Source organism: Loxodonta africana, chromosome 8 (assembly GCF_030014295.1).
Source record: "Loxodonta africana isolate mLoxAfr1 chromosome 8, mLoxAfr1.hap2, whole genome shotgun sequence".
Taxonomy (NCBI): domain Eukaryota; kingdom Metazoa; phylum Chordata; class Mammalia; order Proboscidea; family Elephantidae; genus Loxodonta; species Loxodonta africana.
Window position 1 is genome coordinate 45,743,026 of NC_087349.1, and position 16,476 is coordinate 45,759,501.

General features: G+C 36.7%; 1 protein-coding gene across 1 annotated transcript in view; it reads left to right on the top strand.

The window, feature by feature from the left end:
- RELN (reelin) overlaps positions 1–16,476 on the top strand; it is a 525,949-nt gene that overhangs the window by 399,264 nt on the left and 110,209 nt on the right. The window contains exons 23-25 of the mRNA XM_064289885.1: positions 5,555–5,692; positions 6,559–6,745; positions 12,685–12,890. Coding sequence (XP_064145955.1) covers positions 5,555–5,692; positions 6,559–6,745; positions 12,685–12,890 — 531 coding nt within the window. The remainder of the gene's footprint in view (positions 1–5,554; positions 5,693–6,558; positions 6,746–12,684; positions 12,891–16,476) is intronic.

Consider the following 16,476-nt stretch of genomic DNA (forward strand, 5'->3'; position numbering starts at 1 on the left):
GAAGAGATGCCAAGAGCTATCATTTGTAAAGTATGTTTTTAATCACATAGAACCTATTGATGGATTAAATGTGGTCTGTGGGAGAAAGGGAAGATTCAAAAATTATTCTAAATTCTGGCCTTGAGAAACTGGTTGCATGGTAGTACCACTGACTGAGATGAGGAAGACTTGCAGAGGAATGGATTTGGGGGCAGGGAATTAGGAGTTCCATTTTTGTAATGTGAAGTTTGAGATAATTACCTATCCAAGCAGAAATGACAAGAAGACAGATGGACTTGAGTTTGGAGCTATGGGTAGTATTTAAAGCCCTGGAACAAGATGTGCTCACCCAAGAGAGAGCTTTGGACTAGAAATTGGAAGACCTAAGTTCTCAGTATAGCCCTACCAATGATTAATTAACCACATGATTTTGACAGTTCACAGCCTCTTCAAGCCTATTTCCTCAGGAGTATAATAAAGATGTTTAAGTAGATGATCTTAAAGGCCTTTCACAGTTCAGGAATTCTAAGATTCTGTGATTCGTGTAGAAGAAAAAATCATAAAGGAGGCAAGAATTTTTTTTTTCTGTGGTACCTGCCTTCCAAGAACCTTTTTGTAAAATTATTAAATAATGCATTCTGAGATTATTTTATGTAACATTCTACCAAAACAATTGGGCAGATTACAACCTGGGATTATTTTTATAGCTCCTTTAGTAGAAGATTGAATTACTCCATTATGTAAGAATTCTTCCTTGTTGTTTTTAAGGATGCATCATTCTGTCAGTTGGAATAAAATGCTTGAAATTTCTATATCCAGCTGTGAGCTATTAGGTGCTCTATTAATGTCTTGTGTAACAAGTGGCTGCTTTCTCTAACATCCTACTTTTAATGCCTACTCCTGGGAATAGAATCTGGACTTTTATTTAATTTTAATTACATTCCTAGCATATATGATCAAGATTAAGGAAAAACAACACATCGAACAATGGAAATACTGGCCATACTGGGAGCAGAGCTACTAAGTTTTTTCCCCATTACTTCTCAATTAAATGTATTTCCCTCATTATTTAAAAATTATGAGTTTGTATTCATTAACATGTGATGTATGATTTGAAAATTATTGTAGTATTGGTAGTTTATTTTCGAGATGTCTTTTCATCCTCAGAAACATTATTAACTCCTATTTTTCTTAGTTGTAATATATGGTATATCCAAGAAGGGCTGTCTTTGTCAAAAAAACTTTTGCAGGTTATTTTAGACTCAAATTTACTGCTGCAGTGTTATTTCTTAGTTCAAAAGATACTACAACCAAGTTGAAGTTTTATATAATCACAAAAGGTCAGTTCTCATCAGTGTTAATTAGACACTTGAGAGGAAATATAATGTCCCTTAAACTCTTTAGCTCCAGCATAGTGCCTTCCTTGTGTTAGGCATGTTTATTAAATGTTGAGGAGTTAAATTAAATTTTAATTCATTGGGCTACAATGAACTAAAGAGATGTTTTACTACAAGGTATTTCTTTTTTACAAACAAAAAATCTACTAGGTTATTTTTCCCTATGACTTATAAATGCTTGTAAGTTAAAAAATTTAATTCTACTTTTTCCAAATTTCCTCTAAAGCCAGGAAAAGAAAGTGAAAATATTTTTTAAAAACAAACAACCCAGTAGGATATTTATTTTAACATTCCTTCTGACTAATACATAAATGAAACGGTATTGCTATGTTTCAAAAAAAATACGTGTTTAACTAGTTATTGTTACTGTTTCGGGATTGATATTGCTCAAAACCTCTGATATAAGGATTAAAGTACATTTAATTCTCTTTGGCATTCTTGGTAATTTTATCGATTATGTTTGTTTCAAACTTTTTCAAATGACATATTTTTCTCAAGGACTGGGAAAAGGGAGTGCAGTTGAGTTTGAAGCAGTATTCCTTTTTGGAAAATCTTTTCTAATGTTGCTTTTATTCAAACATATGTGAGTGTAAATGGAATGCATACAAGTGAATATGGTCCCTGCATTATCAAAGATCTGTTAACTTTGAAAAATGCACGAAATAGGACAACTTAGGGTGGAAACATTGAATGTATGTACCTGCTTAGAGAAATTCTATTGTATGTAAACTAAGCATTTGTTACCCAATAAAAATTAATTTCATTTTTTATGAGAGACATTTACATAAGAACAGGGCCTAATGAGACCCAAACAGCTGTCAGTTGCTGACTTCATAAACAAATCAACACCTAATGACTGAATGAGTTTCAGAATAATGGGGTAAATGTAATTACAGTAACTCTGAAGGTGGAAAATACAATTTTGTCAGCCTTCATTTACCTTGATTCCTCAGGCTACCTAACTATCAAGAGATGACTCAATGCTATTTTATTTCCATCTTGAAGTTTATAGGGGAAAAAATGAAATAAAGAAAAGACTGTCAAGTTTTGTTGCCTTTGGAATTCCATAGAGTTTGTATTTTAAATGCAAGTCAACTCCATTTCATGACCCACACCACAGAACAATACTCCCATTTTTGGACTCCAAAGTGAACATGATTTTCTTCCAAAGAGAACTTACTTTTAAGAGAGACACAGAGAAAAATAGAGACAGAGAAGGCAGAGAGAAAGACAGAGAAGGAGAATTGGCAAATTAAGTATCTGTGTTGAGGGTGACATTTAGCAGTGACGCAGCTGCAGATCAGTGCGATCACACCTTGTGTTCACACATGTGACCAGCTGGCAATGGCTCACATCACGCCTTGTGTTCACACATGTGACCAGCTGGTGATGGCTCACATCACGCCTTGTGTTCACACATGTGACCAGCTGGAGATGGCTCACATCATGCCTTGTGTTCACACATGTGACCAGCTAGAGATGACTCACATTATGCCTTGTGTTCACACATGCGACCAGCTGGAGATGGCTCACATCATGCCTTGTGTTCACACATGCGACCAGCTGGAGATGGCTCACATCATGCCTTGTGTTCACACATGTGACCAGCTAGAGATGGCTCACACAGCTAATCTTGTTTCTCACTAAAAATGTAGTCAATACGCAACCTCTTTTTCCTTCCTTCCAGCACGTTAAACTGTAGGTTGTAATTTTAAATGGAATAATTCATTTAAAAAAAAATTAAGAGAATATCTTTTTCAATAGTTTAAAAGATACATGTAAGGATTAATGTACTTAGAAAAAGAATTTAGAATGTATCTGCATGTGACTATTTAGAAACATAAATAAATTGGGAAATAAAGAACAGATTTTTGGAAAAAGCCAGCCCCATTTTAAAGTTGGAAGTATCAAAACTTCAAAATGATGTGTGCCATAGTTTTAAATATGTAACTACAAGGAAAATAAATGGTCACCTTAAACAACACACCACCAGAAGAATCATTAAATTTGAAAGCTGGAAGGGACCTTAGAGATCAGTTTGCCTAGCTCCTTTATTTAAGAGGTGAGGAACTAGAAGCTCCCGATGGCTTACATTTCTCACTGAAGGTCACACAGCTGATAAGTTGCAGAGCCAGAGTCTTGGGGTCAGGGGACATTCTCCTAGCACATTGCTCTTTCTATTACCTATAGAAGTCAGACACTGATTGCTCTTCCCTGGCTTGTTCACCTGCTCATTGACCCATTCGGTTAGCAAGCTTTTGTTGAACACCTATTTTATTCTGTTCCTACGTGAACTCTGTGAACTGTGGAAACTCTGGTGGCGTAGTAGTTAAGAGCTACAGCTGCTAACCAAAAGGTCGGCAGTTTGAATCCACCAGGCGCTCCTTGGAAACTCTATGGGGCAGTTGCACTCTGTCCTATAGGGTTGCTATAAGTCAGAATCAACTCAATGGCAGTGGGTTTGGTTTTTTGGTATGTGAACTATTGAGACAAAAGATATCCCTGTTCCCAAAAGAGCTCATAGTCTAGTCACCTGTGGCCCTAGATTTGACTCAGATTGTAATCAGTCTTAAAAGAATGCAGTCATCTCTTTTCGTGACCCTCACGACATGATTCTTATTTACTACTGTTCTGTAGGACTCTGTGATCTAAGACAATGTATCTACTTTGATAGTATGCTTTTCCAAGAACCATCGCTTAATAACCCGTTGCTGTTGAATTGATTCCGACTCATAGCAACTCTATAGGACAGAGTAGAACTGCCCCATAGGGTTTCCGAGGCTGTAATCTTTATGGAAGCAAACTGCCACATCTTTCTCCTGCAGAGGGACTGGTGGGTTAGAACTGCTGACCTTTTAGTTAGCAGCCAAGCCCTTAACCACTGTACCACCAGGGCTCCTTCCATTTCTTAATGGGACTATGAAAATCGTGATGGCTGTTTGATTACAAATATAAACTACTGTCATAGAGGAGAGGTATCTGTTCGATTACACCGACCATGAGGAGCATTACTATGCGGCAAACCTGTGTCTACCGGCTACCCCTCAGTGAATTCTGGAATTATCCTACTAGGAATGAAAATGCAACCTATTAGCCACAGATCATTGGTAAAATAAACAATAAAGGCTTAGTCTGGATTTAAACAGTCTGTTATGTACTTAGGGAGTACTTAATATGTGGATAATTGGCGCAGTAGACTTTAATGGATCATTCAAAGCTGTTACGATCAAGTGTGTACGTGGATAGTGTGCTTGGAGAGGGCCTAATCAATAGAACTGAGCAGGCACATTAATTCTGAAAATGTTTTTTCTTTCTTCTTCTTTTTTGTTTTTGCACCTTAACTAAAAAGAACTAATTGCAGCTCCCTGAAAATTCTTAGAGGTGAAAAATATGCTGTGATTAAAAAAAAAAAAAAAATTGGGGTAGCCAGTGAATGGAAGCCTTCTTGACATTGCTCTCAAAATATCTTCTTCAGATTTTATATATGGTTTAGATGATCCGAGCTTCCAAGTCTTTCTCTTCTGTGTAATGGGCTGCTTAACTTTTTATCTTCACTTAACACGAGCGGGTCTATAAAACCTAAGCAAGTTAATGTTTCAGAAATAATACACAGATTTTAGCATCCAGATGTTCTTACTTATAGGATTGTAGCATGTCCCCTCAGCCCCAGAACAATACCTCCAAACAAGAGCTTTTGTTGTATATCGAGAGCTAGCCAAAAGTCTTCCTTCCTGTAACCGCTGATGTATTTATTATAACCACTTGTATTAAAAAATATATATATATACTGTAAGTTAAATACTTCACATTTTCATCTTTGAAAGAGAGGCTCACTTTAGCAAATATCTTTATCTTTAATATTTCTTACTATGTTTCTCTTCTGGCAGCAAATCTCTGTGCAACAAAAATCTGATATTTTGTTTTCCTTTAAAAATTTATCCAATTAAATTAAGGTTGTGTACAGTACAGGCAGATTTCTTTTTAACTTTCTTTCATGATAGAATTGTTGAAGTTCACAGTAATTGAGTACAAATTAAATTAAAGAAACGAGTGGTAGTTAAATAAAAGTTCCAGAAAATTTGTTATCTGAAAGATTTTGAACTTTGACATTCTTTGTCTATACCATCATATAATCAGTTAAAAAGAAACTTTTTAAAATCATTTTGCATTGTTCCTAGGTCCAGTGCCACCCGCTTCCGTTGGAGTCAGAGCTATTACACAATCCAAGACGAATGGGCACTGGACAGCATTTACATTGGGCAGCAGTGCCCAAACATGTGCAGCGGCCATGGCTGGTGCGACCACGGGGTATGCAGGTACATGCATCCAGGAAGTGTGGGGTCTGGTCCGTGCTTCTCAGGACCTATGTTTATAGGGCTACCATAGTAGTTGTCTACAGAATTATATGAATAGAATGGTAAGTAATGAAATAGCCCCCCCCCCCGCAAAAAAAGATCCTCCTTTTCTTATTTTAGGTGTAAAAGATATCGTTACATTTCAATAAATACAAAGCCATATATTCCAAATCTCACTATCTAACCTTAAAACGGCCTCCTAGGTTAAAAATTTCAGAATTTATTAATTAACCCCAAAGTGGTCTTTGGTAAGAGAGCCTTGCTGTTGTTTCCTTTTCCTTCCCCAGGCAGTCTTAAAGCACTAGTCAAACAGCTGCTGCATGTTCTCCTACACCACTTGGCCAGAAATACAAGGTTGTACATGGGGCGATGGTGATTATCACTAATGAGGATGAGAGAGGAACACACTTGAATACTTAAAGACTCTAAAGGAGAAGTAATTTAATCAGAAGGAGGTGCTATAAAATGTGGCCAGAGCTACTGTACTGGCTGAGCAGAAAAGCATTTATATGTGCCTTGTTAAGGCTATAAGAAAATCTTGCTTTCCCCTCCCTCCTTGCCGTCACGTACAAACACACATGTCCATATTCCTCTTCTTTACTATGATGCTTAAATTCTACCTTTAAAGCATCATTTCTTTTAAGAAAGAATTCTATTCGTTTATTTGTGGTTTGAAAAACTGAAGGTCGTTACTATCACGTACACAGATTAAGATTGTGTATGATGAGACCTGAGCAAAGTGAGGCACGGGTAATGTCGTAGGTCAGATGATCTTTGCCATCACAGATGAGTCTGTGACTTGTTCGTGTGGTCCTGCTCTCTCATAGGTGTGACCAGGGATATCAAGGCACTGAATGCCACCCCGAAGCTACTCTCCCTTCCACAATTATGTCGGATTTTGAGAACCAGAACGGTTGGGAGTCTGACTGGCAAGAAGTTATTGGGGGAGAAATTGTAAAACCAGAACAAGGGTGTGGGGTCATCTCTTCTGGATCATCCCTGTATTTCAGCAAGGTATGACTAAGAAGAGCTGGGAATGAGTGATCGGGACAATGGCTATTTCAATATGTGACTTGATTATGGAGCAGTCTGAACTCAAAGGGTGCACATGTAAAATGGTTTTATTTCCTTTCCTCCAGTGGCAGCGAGGCTTGTGTCCTGAGGGTCTTTGAGAGGTGAAGGGTCTTTGTCTCTTCTCACCCTGGCCTTTAGAGGATGTGTAAGCATGTGGACTGTGGGTGAAGGATTAGTGGTGGTAGAGGGGCAGTGCTTAGAGGTTAAGAGAAGCAAGTCTGGAGCCAGACTGCCTATTTCAATCCGATTCTACCACTTCATAGCTATATATATTACTTTGAGCAAATTACTTGATCTCTGTATGGCTTAACTTTCTAACTTACATCTGTAAAATGGGGAAAATAAGAGTAACTACATCATAGGGTTATTATGTGGATTAAATGAGTTAGTAACCACATAGAACAGTGCCTAACACGTAGAAAGTACTTCTATAAAAGCGTTTGCTAAATCTCGGGAACACAGTTGAAGGAAGAAGGAATATGCTGGGGGTTGGGGAATGTGTAGAGCTGTTCTTAGGAACTGATAGCTCTTCATGGTGGGCAGACATCTTGGGTCCTATTCTGACCTGATCAGTGGCTTCTTGCAGCATCTGATGATATGGGACTCTGTGTAGAAGCTTTTCTTGCAATGTTCAGCTTCCCCAGTGGTAGTAGCAGGTGAGACATACAGATTGGTAGACACTAACTAGGGACTGAAGCGCCAGCTACAATCTCTAAGAATTAGTCTCTTAGAACATCCCCAACCCATGGTTAAGGATGAGACGGGGGAACCACTTCCCTTTCCTCCTTCGATACAGTTTGGGAAAGACATTTCTTTCTTCTTCCCTCCTCTAGATAATCTCCATATATAGTCTTCAAAGGGACTGGGAAGTTGAAAAGGTCCAGTTCTTCAACCTGACCAACATGTCCAAATCTAATTATCAGTACCTCTTTTTAGAACGTGGGGTGTTTCACGCTACTTCTTTCCAGCAGGGACCATAGCCACCAATTCAGGGACAAATGGAAATGTCCCATTCTACAGCATGTAACAAGTACACAGGTGTGGTGTGGGTTATATACCTTAGGATTGATAGGTTGCAAAATCTGTCTGGGCAGAAATCCAAGACAAGTTAATTTATGCAAATGCAAAAATAGGTACAGGTTTTGTTTTGATGCAGGTCCAGAACAAAGAGTCAGCAAGTAAACAAGATAGAGAATGAAGAGAATAAGTAGAAATCAGGGATGGATTCCATTTAGTGATATTTTGTATCCATTGACATTTAAGGTCCTTTGGTCATTAATATTAGAGATGATAGCCAATAAGTGTCCAATATACATTGCATAGATCTGGACACACTGTTTAATTGTGTGTAAATGGCAAGATTATGCCTATCGTAAGCATCAATTTTTAAACAAGATTATGAATTCTTCAAAAATATGTATCATTTGGGTACTCCATTAAACACCTGGGCTCATATGTGTGTGCATATACACACACATACATGCACAGGCAATTTAACATAAACAAAGAAAGGTTCTAGTTTACTATCGCCATTTCTATTTAATTCAAGATGATCTCTCTAGTCAGGCTACCTGGGTTTGCATCTGGGCTCCAAATCTCTATAATTGGTTCGCCTTGCAAAGTTATAATACTTGTCTGTATCTCAGCTTCCTCGACTATAAAGTGGAATACTGGAAAGATTAAATGAGTTGATGCAGATAAAGACTAAATAGTGTTTGGCACATGGAAAGAGCTCAGTAACTCTTAGCTATTGCAATTATATTCTATGAGAATAATTTTCAAATGTGTCTTTGAATGTTTCCATATATATGCCCTGCATATAAAATCACCATTTCAGAGTAAAATCATTCTCTTCCTTTTCCAGTCCAGCTTTCCCTCAAAATTTTTGCCAAAATATCTAAGAGTCTTTTTTTTTAACTTTTTTCCCTTGTATTATTCAGCTTTCTTTTCAATCTTAAGTGGGAGAAACTAGCTTGGGCTAAGATGGAACTGGCCTCAGGGGATATCTGGAACCAGAAACTCAGTGCCCACAGAACTCTCTCCTTGGTAGTAGATCTCTTTTCCGGTTAGCTCTCAGTAGGAGACTGGAACCATGTCCAGAGAAGTTTGTACTCGAGAAAGAAAAAGGAAGACTTTTTTAAACAGCTCCATAGAAAAATTGGGGGATGGTTTCTGATTGGTCAATCAGAGTGTCCTGGGAAGAATAGTGTACTGTGATTGGCACATCCAGAGTCATGTGCTCACTTCTTTGACAGTGAGGTGGAATGCATGGTTTGGAAACCTCCACCAACAAGCATGATTGGAGTGGTGAAGGGGCAATAGCCCAAACAAAGAAGTTGTTTTCGGGGAAACAAAGCAACCTCTGTCTCTGCTTATATCTACGCTGGTGTGAAGTCCTGTTGTGCCCGCTGTGAGACATCAGTCATATCCATCCCCTCCCTTGCATTTCCATAGCCATGCCCCTCATCCACGGGAATCATGAGGGCCTAGGTCTATGAGGGCAGGGAATTTTTCTTGTCATATTCACTGCTGTATCCTCAATGCTTAAAATGATACTTGGCATGTAGTAGACAATAATTACTGTGAATGAATGAATGGATGGGTGAACTAATCCAGTGATTCCCACCTTTTCTTCCTTACACTGTGCATACCACCGCTGGGTTAATTTATCTAAAAATGTTCTTCCGTCCTGTCACTTTCCTACTCACAAATGTTCAGGAAGGCCTTCAATACTGCTACCCAAACTATATAACATAGTTCCTTTTTCCAAACATGAGCTCTCTGCTCCAACCAGGAAGCTCTTCTCATCATCCCAGCTTGTGTCCATTTCCCTGCCTTGCTCAGGCTCCACTGCCTACCATATGACTTCCATCTTCTCTACATCCATATAAACTTTCCAGCATACTGTTCAAATCCTGCTGCTTCCAGGAAGCTTCCTAGGACTATGGCAAACTACATAAATCTCTCCTGTCTCTGAATTCTTCTCTCACATATGTTGTATGCATATATTTTGCATTGCTTCATTGGATTATTATTTGGCCCTTTTATACCTTATCCTACCAATTGGTTTTCAGTTAATTTGAGGGCAGACACAGGATTCCAACTTTATTTCTATCGTCATAGTACCCAGCAGAATCCAGAGAGTCCCACTGACTGAGCAGAACTCTGGAGAAGGAGTTCAGCTCAGGAAGGCGTGCTGTGTGCTAAGCATGTTACATGTCAATAAATACTCTTGAGACTGTAGATTGAAGAATTGATAAATGATCATTTGGCCAAATGGGGCAAAACTAGGAGTCAGGACTTGGTCTGTAGCCCTTAGTTGTCATACTTACATACACACCGATCACCAGGTCTATGAAGCCCCTTCATGATTGTTTTCCCAGCACATGTGGTGTTACCTGACATAAGTAGCACCCAGTAACTGTTCATCGAAGATAGGAATTAATTAATTGATTTCATTAATTAAAGAAAATGGAAAAATAACAATTTCTAAAGAAATGATCAGTGTATTATTTGTTTTCCTAGTGGCACTTTGATTAATTAAAGACTTTAATGGGAAGAAAAAGACGAAGGTTCACAAACTGTTTTAGAGGTGTAAGTGTGTAAGTGCTACCTATTAAAACTTGTTTTCATTTTAGCTGAACCCTTAAAGCAGTGAACCACCTTAAAATAGAATCTTGAGAAAACTTGGAGAATATTTTTCACACTCCGGGAGTGAGTGAGAGAATCCATAACTATTACTCTAACACACACGTGCACACACATAGTATGTGTACTTTAGTCTTCACATACACACGTAAATACACAGATCACGGAATAGTAGAAGAACTTCAAACAAGTGTATGTAAATTCTAAATTCTGACAAAAACTTTGCATGAGCCGTTTCCCTTTTCTTTTTTTCTGCCTTCAAACAATGTTCCATATTTCAGGTCACTGAACAAAAGAAAATCATGTGTGCTGTTCTCTAGGAAAAAAAACACTCACGATGCCAAACTAAGCATTTGTGTGATATTTTCCATCACTTACAAAAATCCCACAAAACACTTTTCAAAAACCTCTGTAGACTAACACCATGGTCTACTGAAAAAACAACACAGCTCTGTGAATTTCACAATAGACCAATCATTCCAGCTAGCTAATTGTGATAATTGGATAAAGATTACCTTTGATCTTTATCCTTCTGGCTCATTTCCACATGCCGTTTCTCATAGAAGTTTGCTAAATTGGAATTAACTTGCTAGGTTTTATAGTTTTGCTTCTCAAAATCATTCTTCCTGTAATGATCTTGAGGCATGAAAATACTAGGCAGTTTACAGCACTAAGGTGTTTCACACAGTATTTCAAATCAATGAAAAAAAATTAAAAGCACATACAAATGTCTAAGCTGTATATTATTTTTAAAAATTTCCTCCAATACACGCTTAAAATTAATAGCTCAAAAAATTCATTTCTCTCTCAGGATTAAGCTTTTTTTTTTTTTTACTGGCATGCTCAATTATGTTTGGAACCTTTTAACTAGCTTTAGATCTATGAGTAACAGTGTACTTTTTAAATTAACCCCAAGTATTTCTCATGTGACCTCTAATAACTGGAGCCCTAGTGGAGCAATGGTTAAGAGCTCAGCTGTTAAACCAAAAGGTTGGCAGTTCAAATTCACCGCCTGCTCCCTGGAAGCCCTATGGGGCAGTTCTACCCTGTCCAATAGGGTTGGGGTAAGTTGGAATCAACTTCTTGGCAAAAGGTTTTGTTTTGTTTTTTCCATAATTAATTTAATTGATTAGAGTAGGGTTTGAATTGTAAGTGTGAGAGAGATTTTTCTCTATGCTGTGTATATTATCTCAGATTTTCTTTCCCATTTTTAATTGAACCCTTTAGCAGCTCTCTGAGGTCAGCTTAGGGAAGCCCGTGGATTAGCTTTGGCAGAATCTGTTTGGGTGGAAGAATCTCATGAGCAAACATTTTTTCAATCCCATTCACATAAAACCGTTTAAACACAACAGGAATAATGACAACCCTTGTCAACTTGTATCTAACATCTCACAACAGGACTGTGACATGCAGGGGACACGCTAAGCAAAGGAAGCAAGTGGCTGAATTTGAGCAGACTTTCAATACTTAAGACGCAAAGACACTATTTAGTGTTTGGGAAAAAACTAGTTTAAGAGGGAGAGAAAGAGACAGAGGGAGATATCAAGAGACTAGAAGCCTGAGAGACTTTGCTACTACTCTCATTTTGTCAAGAAGTTTCCGTCTTGCCCCTTGTGCTTCAATCACCATGGCAGAGATGGGTCTGAGGCATATCTCTGGAGAGAGTGTTCTAGAAGGAAGACAGCCATGTGGCAGGCAAGTTATATGCAACATGTTGTGTCATCTAATTGTTACAACACCCTATGAGGGGAGGTATTATTATCCATATTATGCCCTTGAGGAAAATAAAAGCTCAGAAGGGTCACACAGCTAATGAACAGTGTGAATAGTGGGCTGAGATTCAAACTCCACTCTGACTGATTTCAAAGCACATGATCTTTCTTTTCCATTACGCTGCCTGGAAGAAATTTATAAAGTAAGAATTGGGACTGTTTTAATTAAAATCAAATTTTCTGTGTTTTTAAAGACTTTCAAATACTCTTTGGTATAATTAGCAGTTCCCAAGGGTTTCACAACTGAATCTGGGAATCAGTGAAGTAGAGACTAATCAAGTGGATCTAGGAACAGTTACAGAGACAACTAAATGGCATAACGTTCTCCTCTCAGCTGTAACTAGGGGCAAAACCTTCTCCACATAGTGCTAGGGTGTGCATATGAAATTGAAACTGAAACAACAAAATACCAAAGCCCTCAAGATGATTGAATCTATGGTTTTTCTGTCCTTTGGAAAGGCTGGAAAAAGACAGCTGGTGAGCTGGGATCTGGATACTTCTTGGGTGGATTTTGTCCAGTTCTACATCCAGATAGGCGGAGAGAGTGCTGCATGCAACAAGCCCGACAGCAGAGAGGAGGGCGTCCTCCTTCAGTATAGCAACAACGGAGGCATCCAGTGGTACCTGCTGGCAGAGATGTACTTCTCAGACTTCAGCAAACCCAGGTAACCACCCACCCCAAGGACCTTCCAGTGGTTCCCAGGAATGGTAAAGATTACATACATTGTTGTTGAGGTGTTTCCAAAACATTCTGAATTGCAAAAAGAGACAAACTGATATAGAGTTGAAATGAATGATAGCCTGATATATAAGGATTTCATTTCAGTTAAGTGTATGAATGAAAACATTTGTGTTCAAGTTTGAATTTTTAAAGACTTTGAAAAGAATTGTGACCAAAAGAAAAGCCAGGTGATTAACCACTGCTTTCCCAAAGGAACTCTGTGGTACAGGAATGTTCCAAGCTCACTGCACTGTTTAGAAAAACTCAGACTTTTTCCATTTGTGGTTTTTTAACATATGCACAAAATATTTTCAGCTATTAGATTTAACAGCAAGATGAATTTTGTGAAAAGTTTTGACAGGGCTGCACACTGGGCTAGTCCTCACCATGTATAAGGTGAGTCTATGAAGCTTGGCTTCTGTACAGTTCTGCACTGGCCCTTCCCTGTCTTCATTTCAATGGATGAGAATATATGGAATAAAATGTCTTAGCCAATGACTATTAGAGAACTTGGGAAAGTGACTCACATTTAACATTAGTACCTATACAAAGTAATCAATGTTTTTATGTATATTTCAATTTAGTTCTTTTGCAGTTATGTATTATTTTCAAATTTTATATTTTAAATATTAAATATCATTAAAACCTACTGAAGGATATCCATCAATTTTAGGGTATTCCTTTTTATAGCCTCTGTATTGCCACTTTAACACAAAGACAAATTTTTTCTTCATATGTTGACCGCCAGTCATTATTAAATTTTCATATGTTAATATCGATGTGTTAATATGTTATTATTATTTTGTTTTATTGAATATATTTACTCTTGAAGAACATATAGATCAAATTCTTGTAAATCAAATATATTTTAGACATACTTCTTAAAATACACCTATTCTGTACATTGAAGGTTCATAAATTTTTTTAAGACATCCAGTCTTGTAAAGGTGACATAAGTCTTCATAATATAACACAAGTAGACATGAAGAGAGACCAACCGAAAGCATTTCTTCTGAGGGTCACAGGCAGAAACCAGAAAAGAGGCAAGTGGGTAAAACAGAAGGCATAACATCAAAGAAGGAAGTCCAGAATTGTTGGTAAATGGAGCCTAGTGAGATTGCTCAAGATGAAGAGCAGTAGAGAAAGAATTATTAATGGTCCCAAACTGGTTTAAACAATGACATAAAATGACACAAAATTATTTTTCCCAAGTAATATAATTGTTCAACTTGGAAATTATTTGAGAGTTCATTAGAGTGACTAGATAACTATATACCAAAAAAAAAAAAAAAAACCCCAAACCCACTGCCATCGAGTCGATTTCGACTCATAGTGACCCTACAGGACAGAGTAGAACTACCCTATAGAGCTTCCAAGGAGCAGATTCAAACTGCTGACCTCTTGGTTAGCAGCTGTAGCACTTAACCACTACACCACCAGTGTTTCCAGATAACTGTATAGACAAATAAAAATTCAATCCCTACCTTCAAATACCAACAATATTCAGTTTTAACAGTTCTTAACCTGGACTCAGGAGATCTATGAACCCCTTCAAATAGTATGTAAAGGTGCATTTTTCTGGAGGGTATCATACTTTTTACCAAATTATAAAAAAAAATTCTGTGATACTGAAATAGTTAAGAAACTCTGTATTGGAAGATGCGGGAAAAGACTCCATTCATAGGGGCAAATACATAAGTATAAAGAATAACTTTAACAAATGATACCAAGAAGCTCTGTGAAGAAAACTACAAAACTTCAAAATTTCCCTCAGAGTTATAAAAGAAAACAAGTAAATGGAAAACAATATGTCATCCCTGGATAGGAAAACTGAATATTGTGATATAAAGATGTCTCTTAATTATAAGTTTACTGTCATTCTGATCAAAATCTCAGTGGTATTTTTGGAACTTCATATCTAAAACTGTAAGGCAAAACTAGTTTAAATTTTGGGGAAAAAAACAGAGGTTCCCTATGTGGTATGATATATTATAAAGCTAAAATAATTAAAATAGAATGCTACCTGTACATGAACAGACAGAACAATCAATGAAACCAAATAGATGACTCAGAAACTGACACAGATGTGCATAAGAACTTATAAATAAAAAAAGGCAAATCAACTATCATGGAGAAAGAAATGGGTTATTCAACCAAATAGTGTTAGAAAAAATGGCTAAGAAGTTGAGGGAAAATATCTACTTTGATTATCACCTTATACCATCACAAAAGTGTCAAAGATTGATTAAAGATTTAAACATTTAAGTAATAGGTTACTATCTGATCTTGGATAAAGATCCAAACTTTCTTAAAAACAAATTCAATAAAAGAGTTCACAAAGAAAGACTACTTACATTCATAGAAATGTATTCCATGCAAATAAAAACATTTATGTCGAAGAAAACATAAATAACTGAAAAGGAGGAAAACAAATTGAGAAAAAGTATTTGCAACAAATACAAGAGACCGAGGATCAATGTCCATGTAAAGACTTTACAGAAATTACTGAGAAAAAACACTAAGATTCAATAGAAAAATTGGCGAGAGGAATGAGTAGACAAGTTGCAAAAGGGGAAACACAAATATTTGGTAAAATATGGACAATATTTATAAAAAAAAAAAATCTTGTTCCTCAACAAATAGTCATTTGTCTTAATTACACCAAATGCTGTCACCACATGGAAACAGTACAGCAGGGACTCTCATGTCATTCTATGAACCGTTACAACCCTTTAGAGAAGAAATTTGGCAAAATTAAGAGCTTTAAAAACATGATCAATTTATTTTACCCAGTAATTCCATTTCTATAAATCTTCCTTAAAGATATAAGGAAGAAACTAAGGTGTAGGTAAAGCTTTATACATAAAGATTCTTATCACAGGACTACTTACAATAGTTAAAAGTTAAATAATACTATGTTCATACAATAAAAAATCATCTAGACATTACAGTGATCTTAGGAATTCATTTTTATGACCTAAGAATGTATGTTTGATATAATGTTAAGTTTTAAAATATAGGAACCAAATTTTATATATAATAACTCATCTGTATAAAAGATTACATCTGTGATGATACCCATCAAAATGTTAACAGCGGCTAACACCATGCAATGGATTATAGGTGATTTATTTTTTATTTTTAATGTATATTTATGTTTTCCCATCAGAAGTAAGAATTGCTTTGAAAGTTTTATAATTCTATTTTAATGTGTCATGAAGAAACATTTTTTCTTAATATTTCTTGAAAATGTTACAACCAATGTCGTGGTAGTCAAAAGTTATAGTTCAGTGAATCAAACTCAATTGAAATATTTTGCCCCTTCTCCAAAAGATACAATTCCAAATGAAATAAACATGACCAGGATTGAACTTACTTTCAGCTTTAAATCTCTTGTCTGATCTGTCCAAACTTAGAAACTTTTCAAAAATATCAAGAGATCAAAAAAAAAACAAAATGCTTTCTTGTTGCTATCCTTGTTATTTTAACAAGCTGCTAAGAAAAACACAGCTTTTCCTTTCCCAACCATA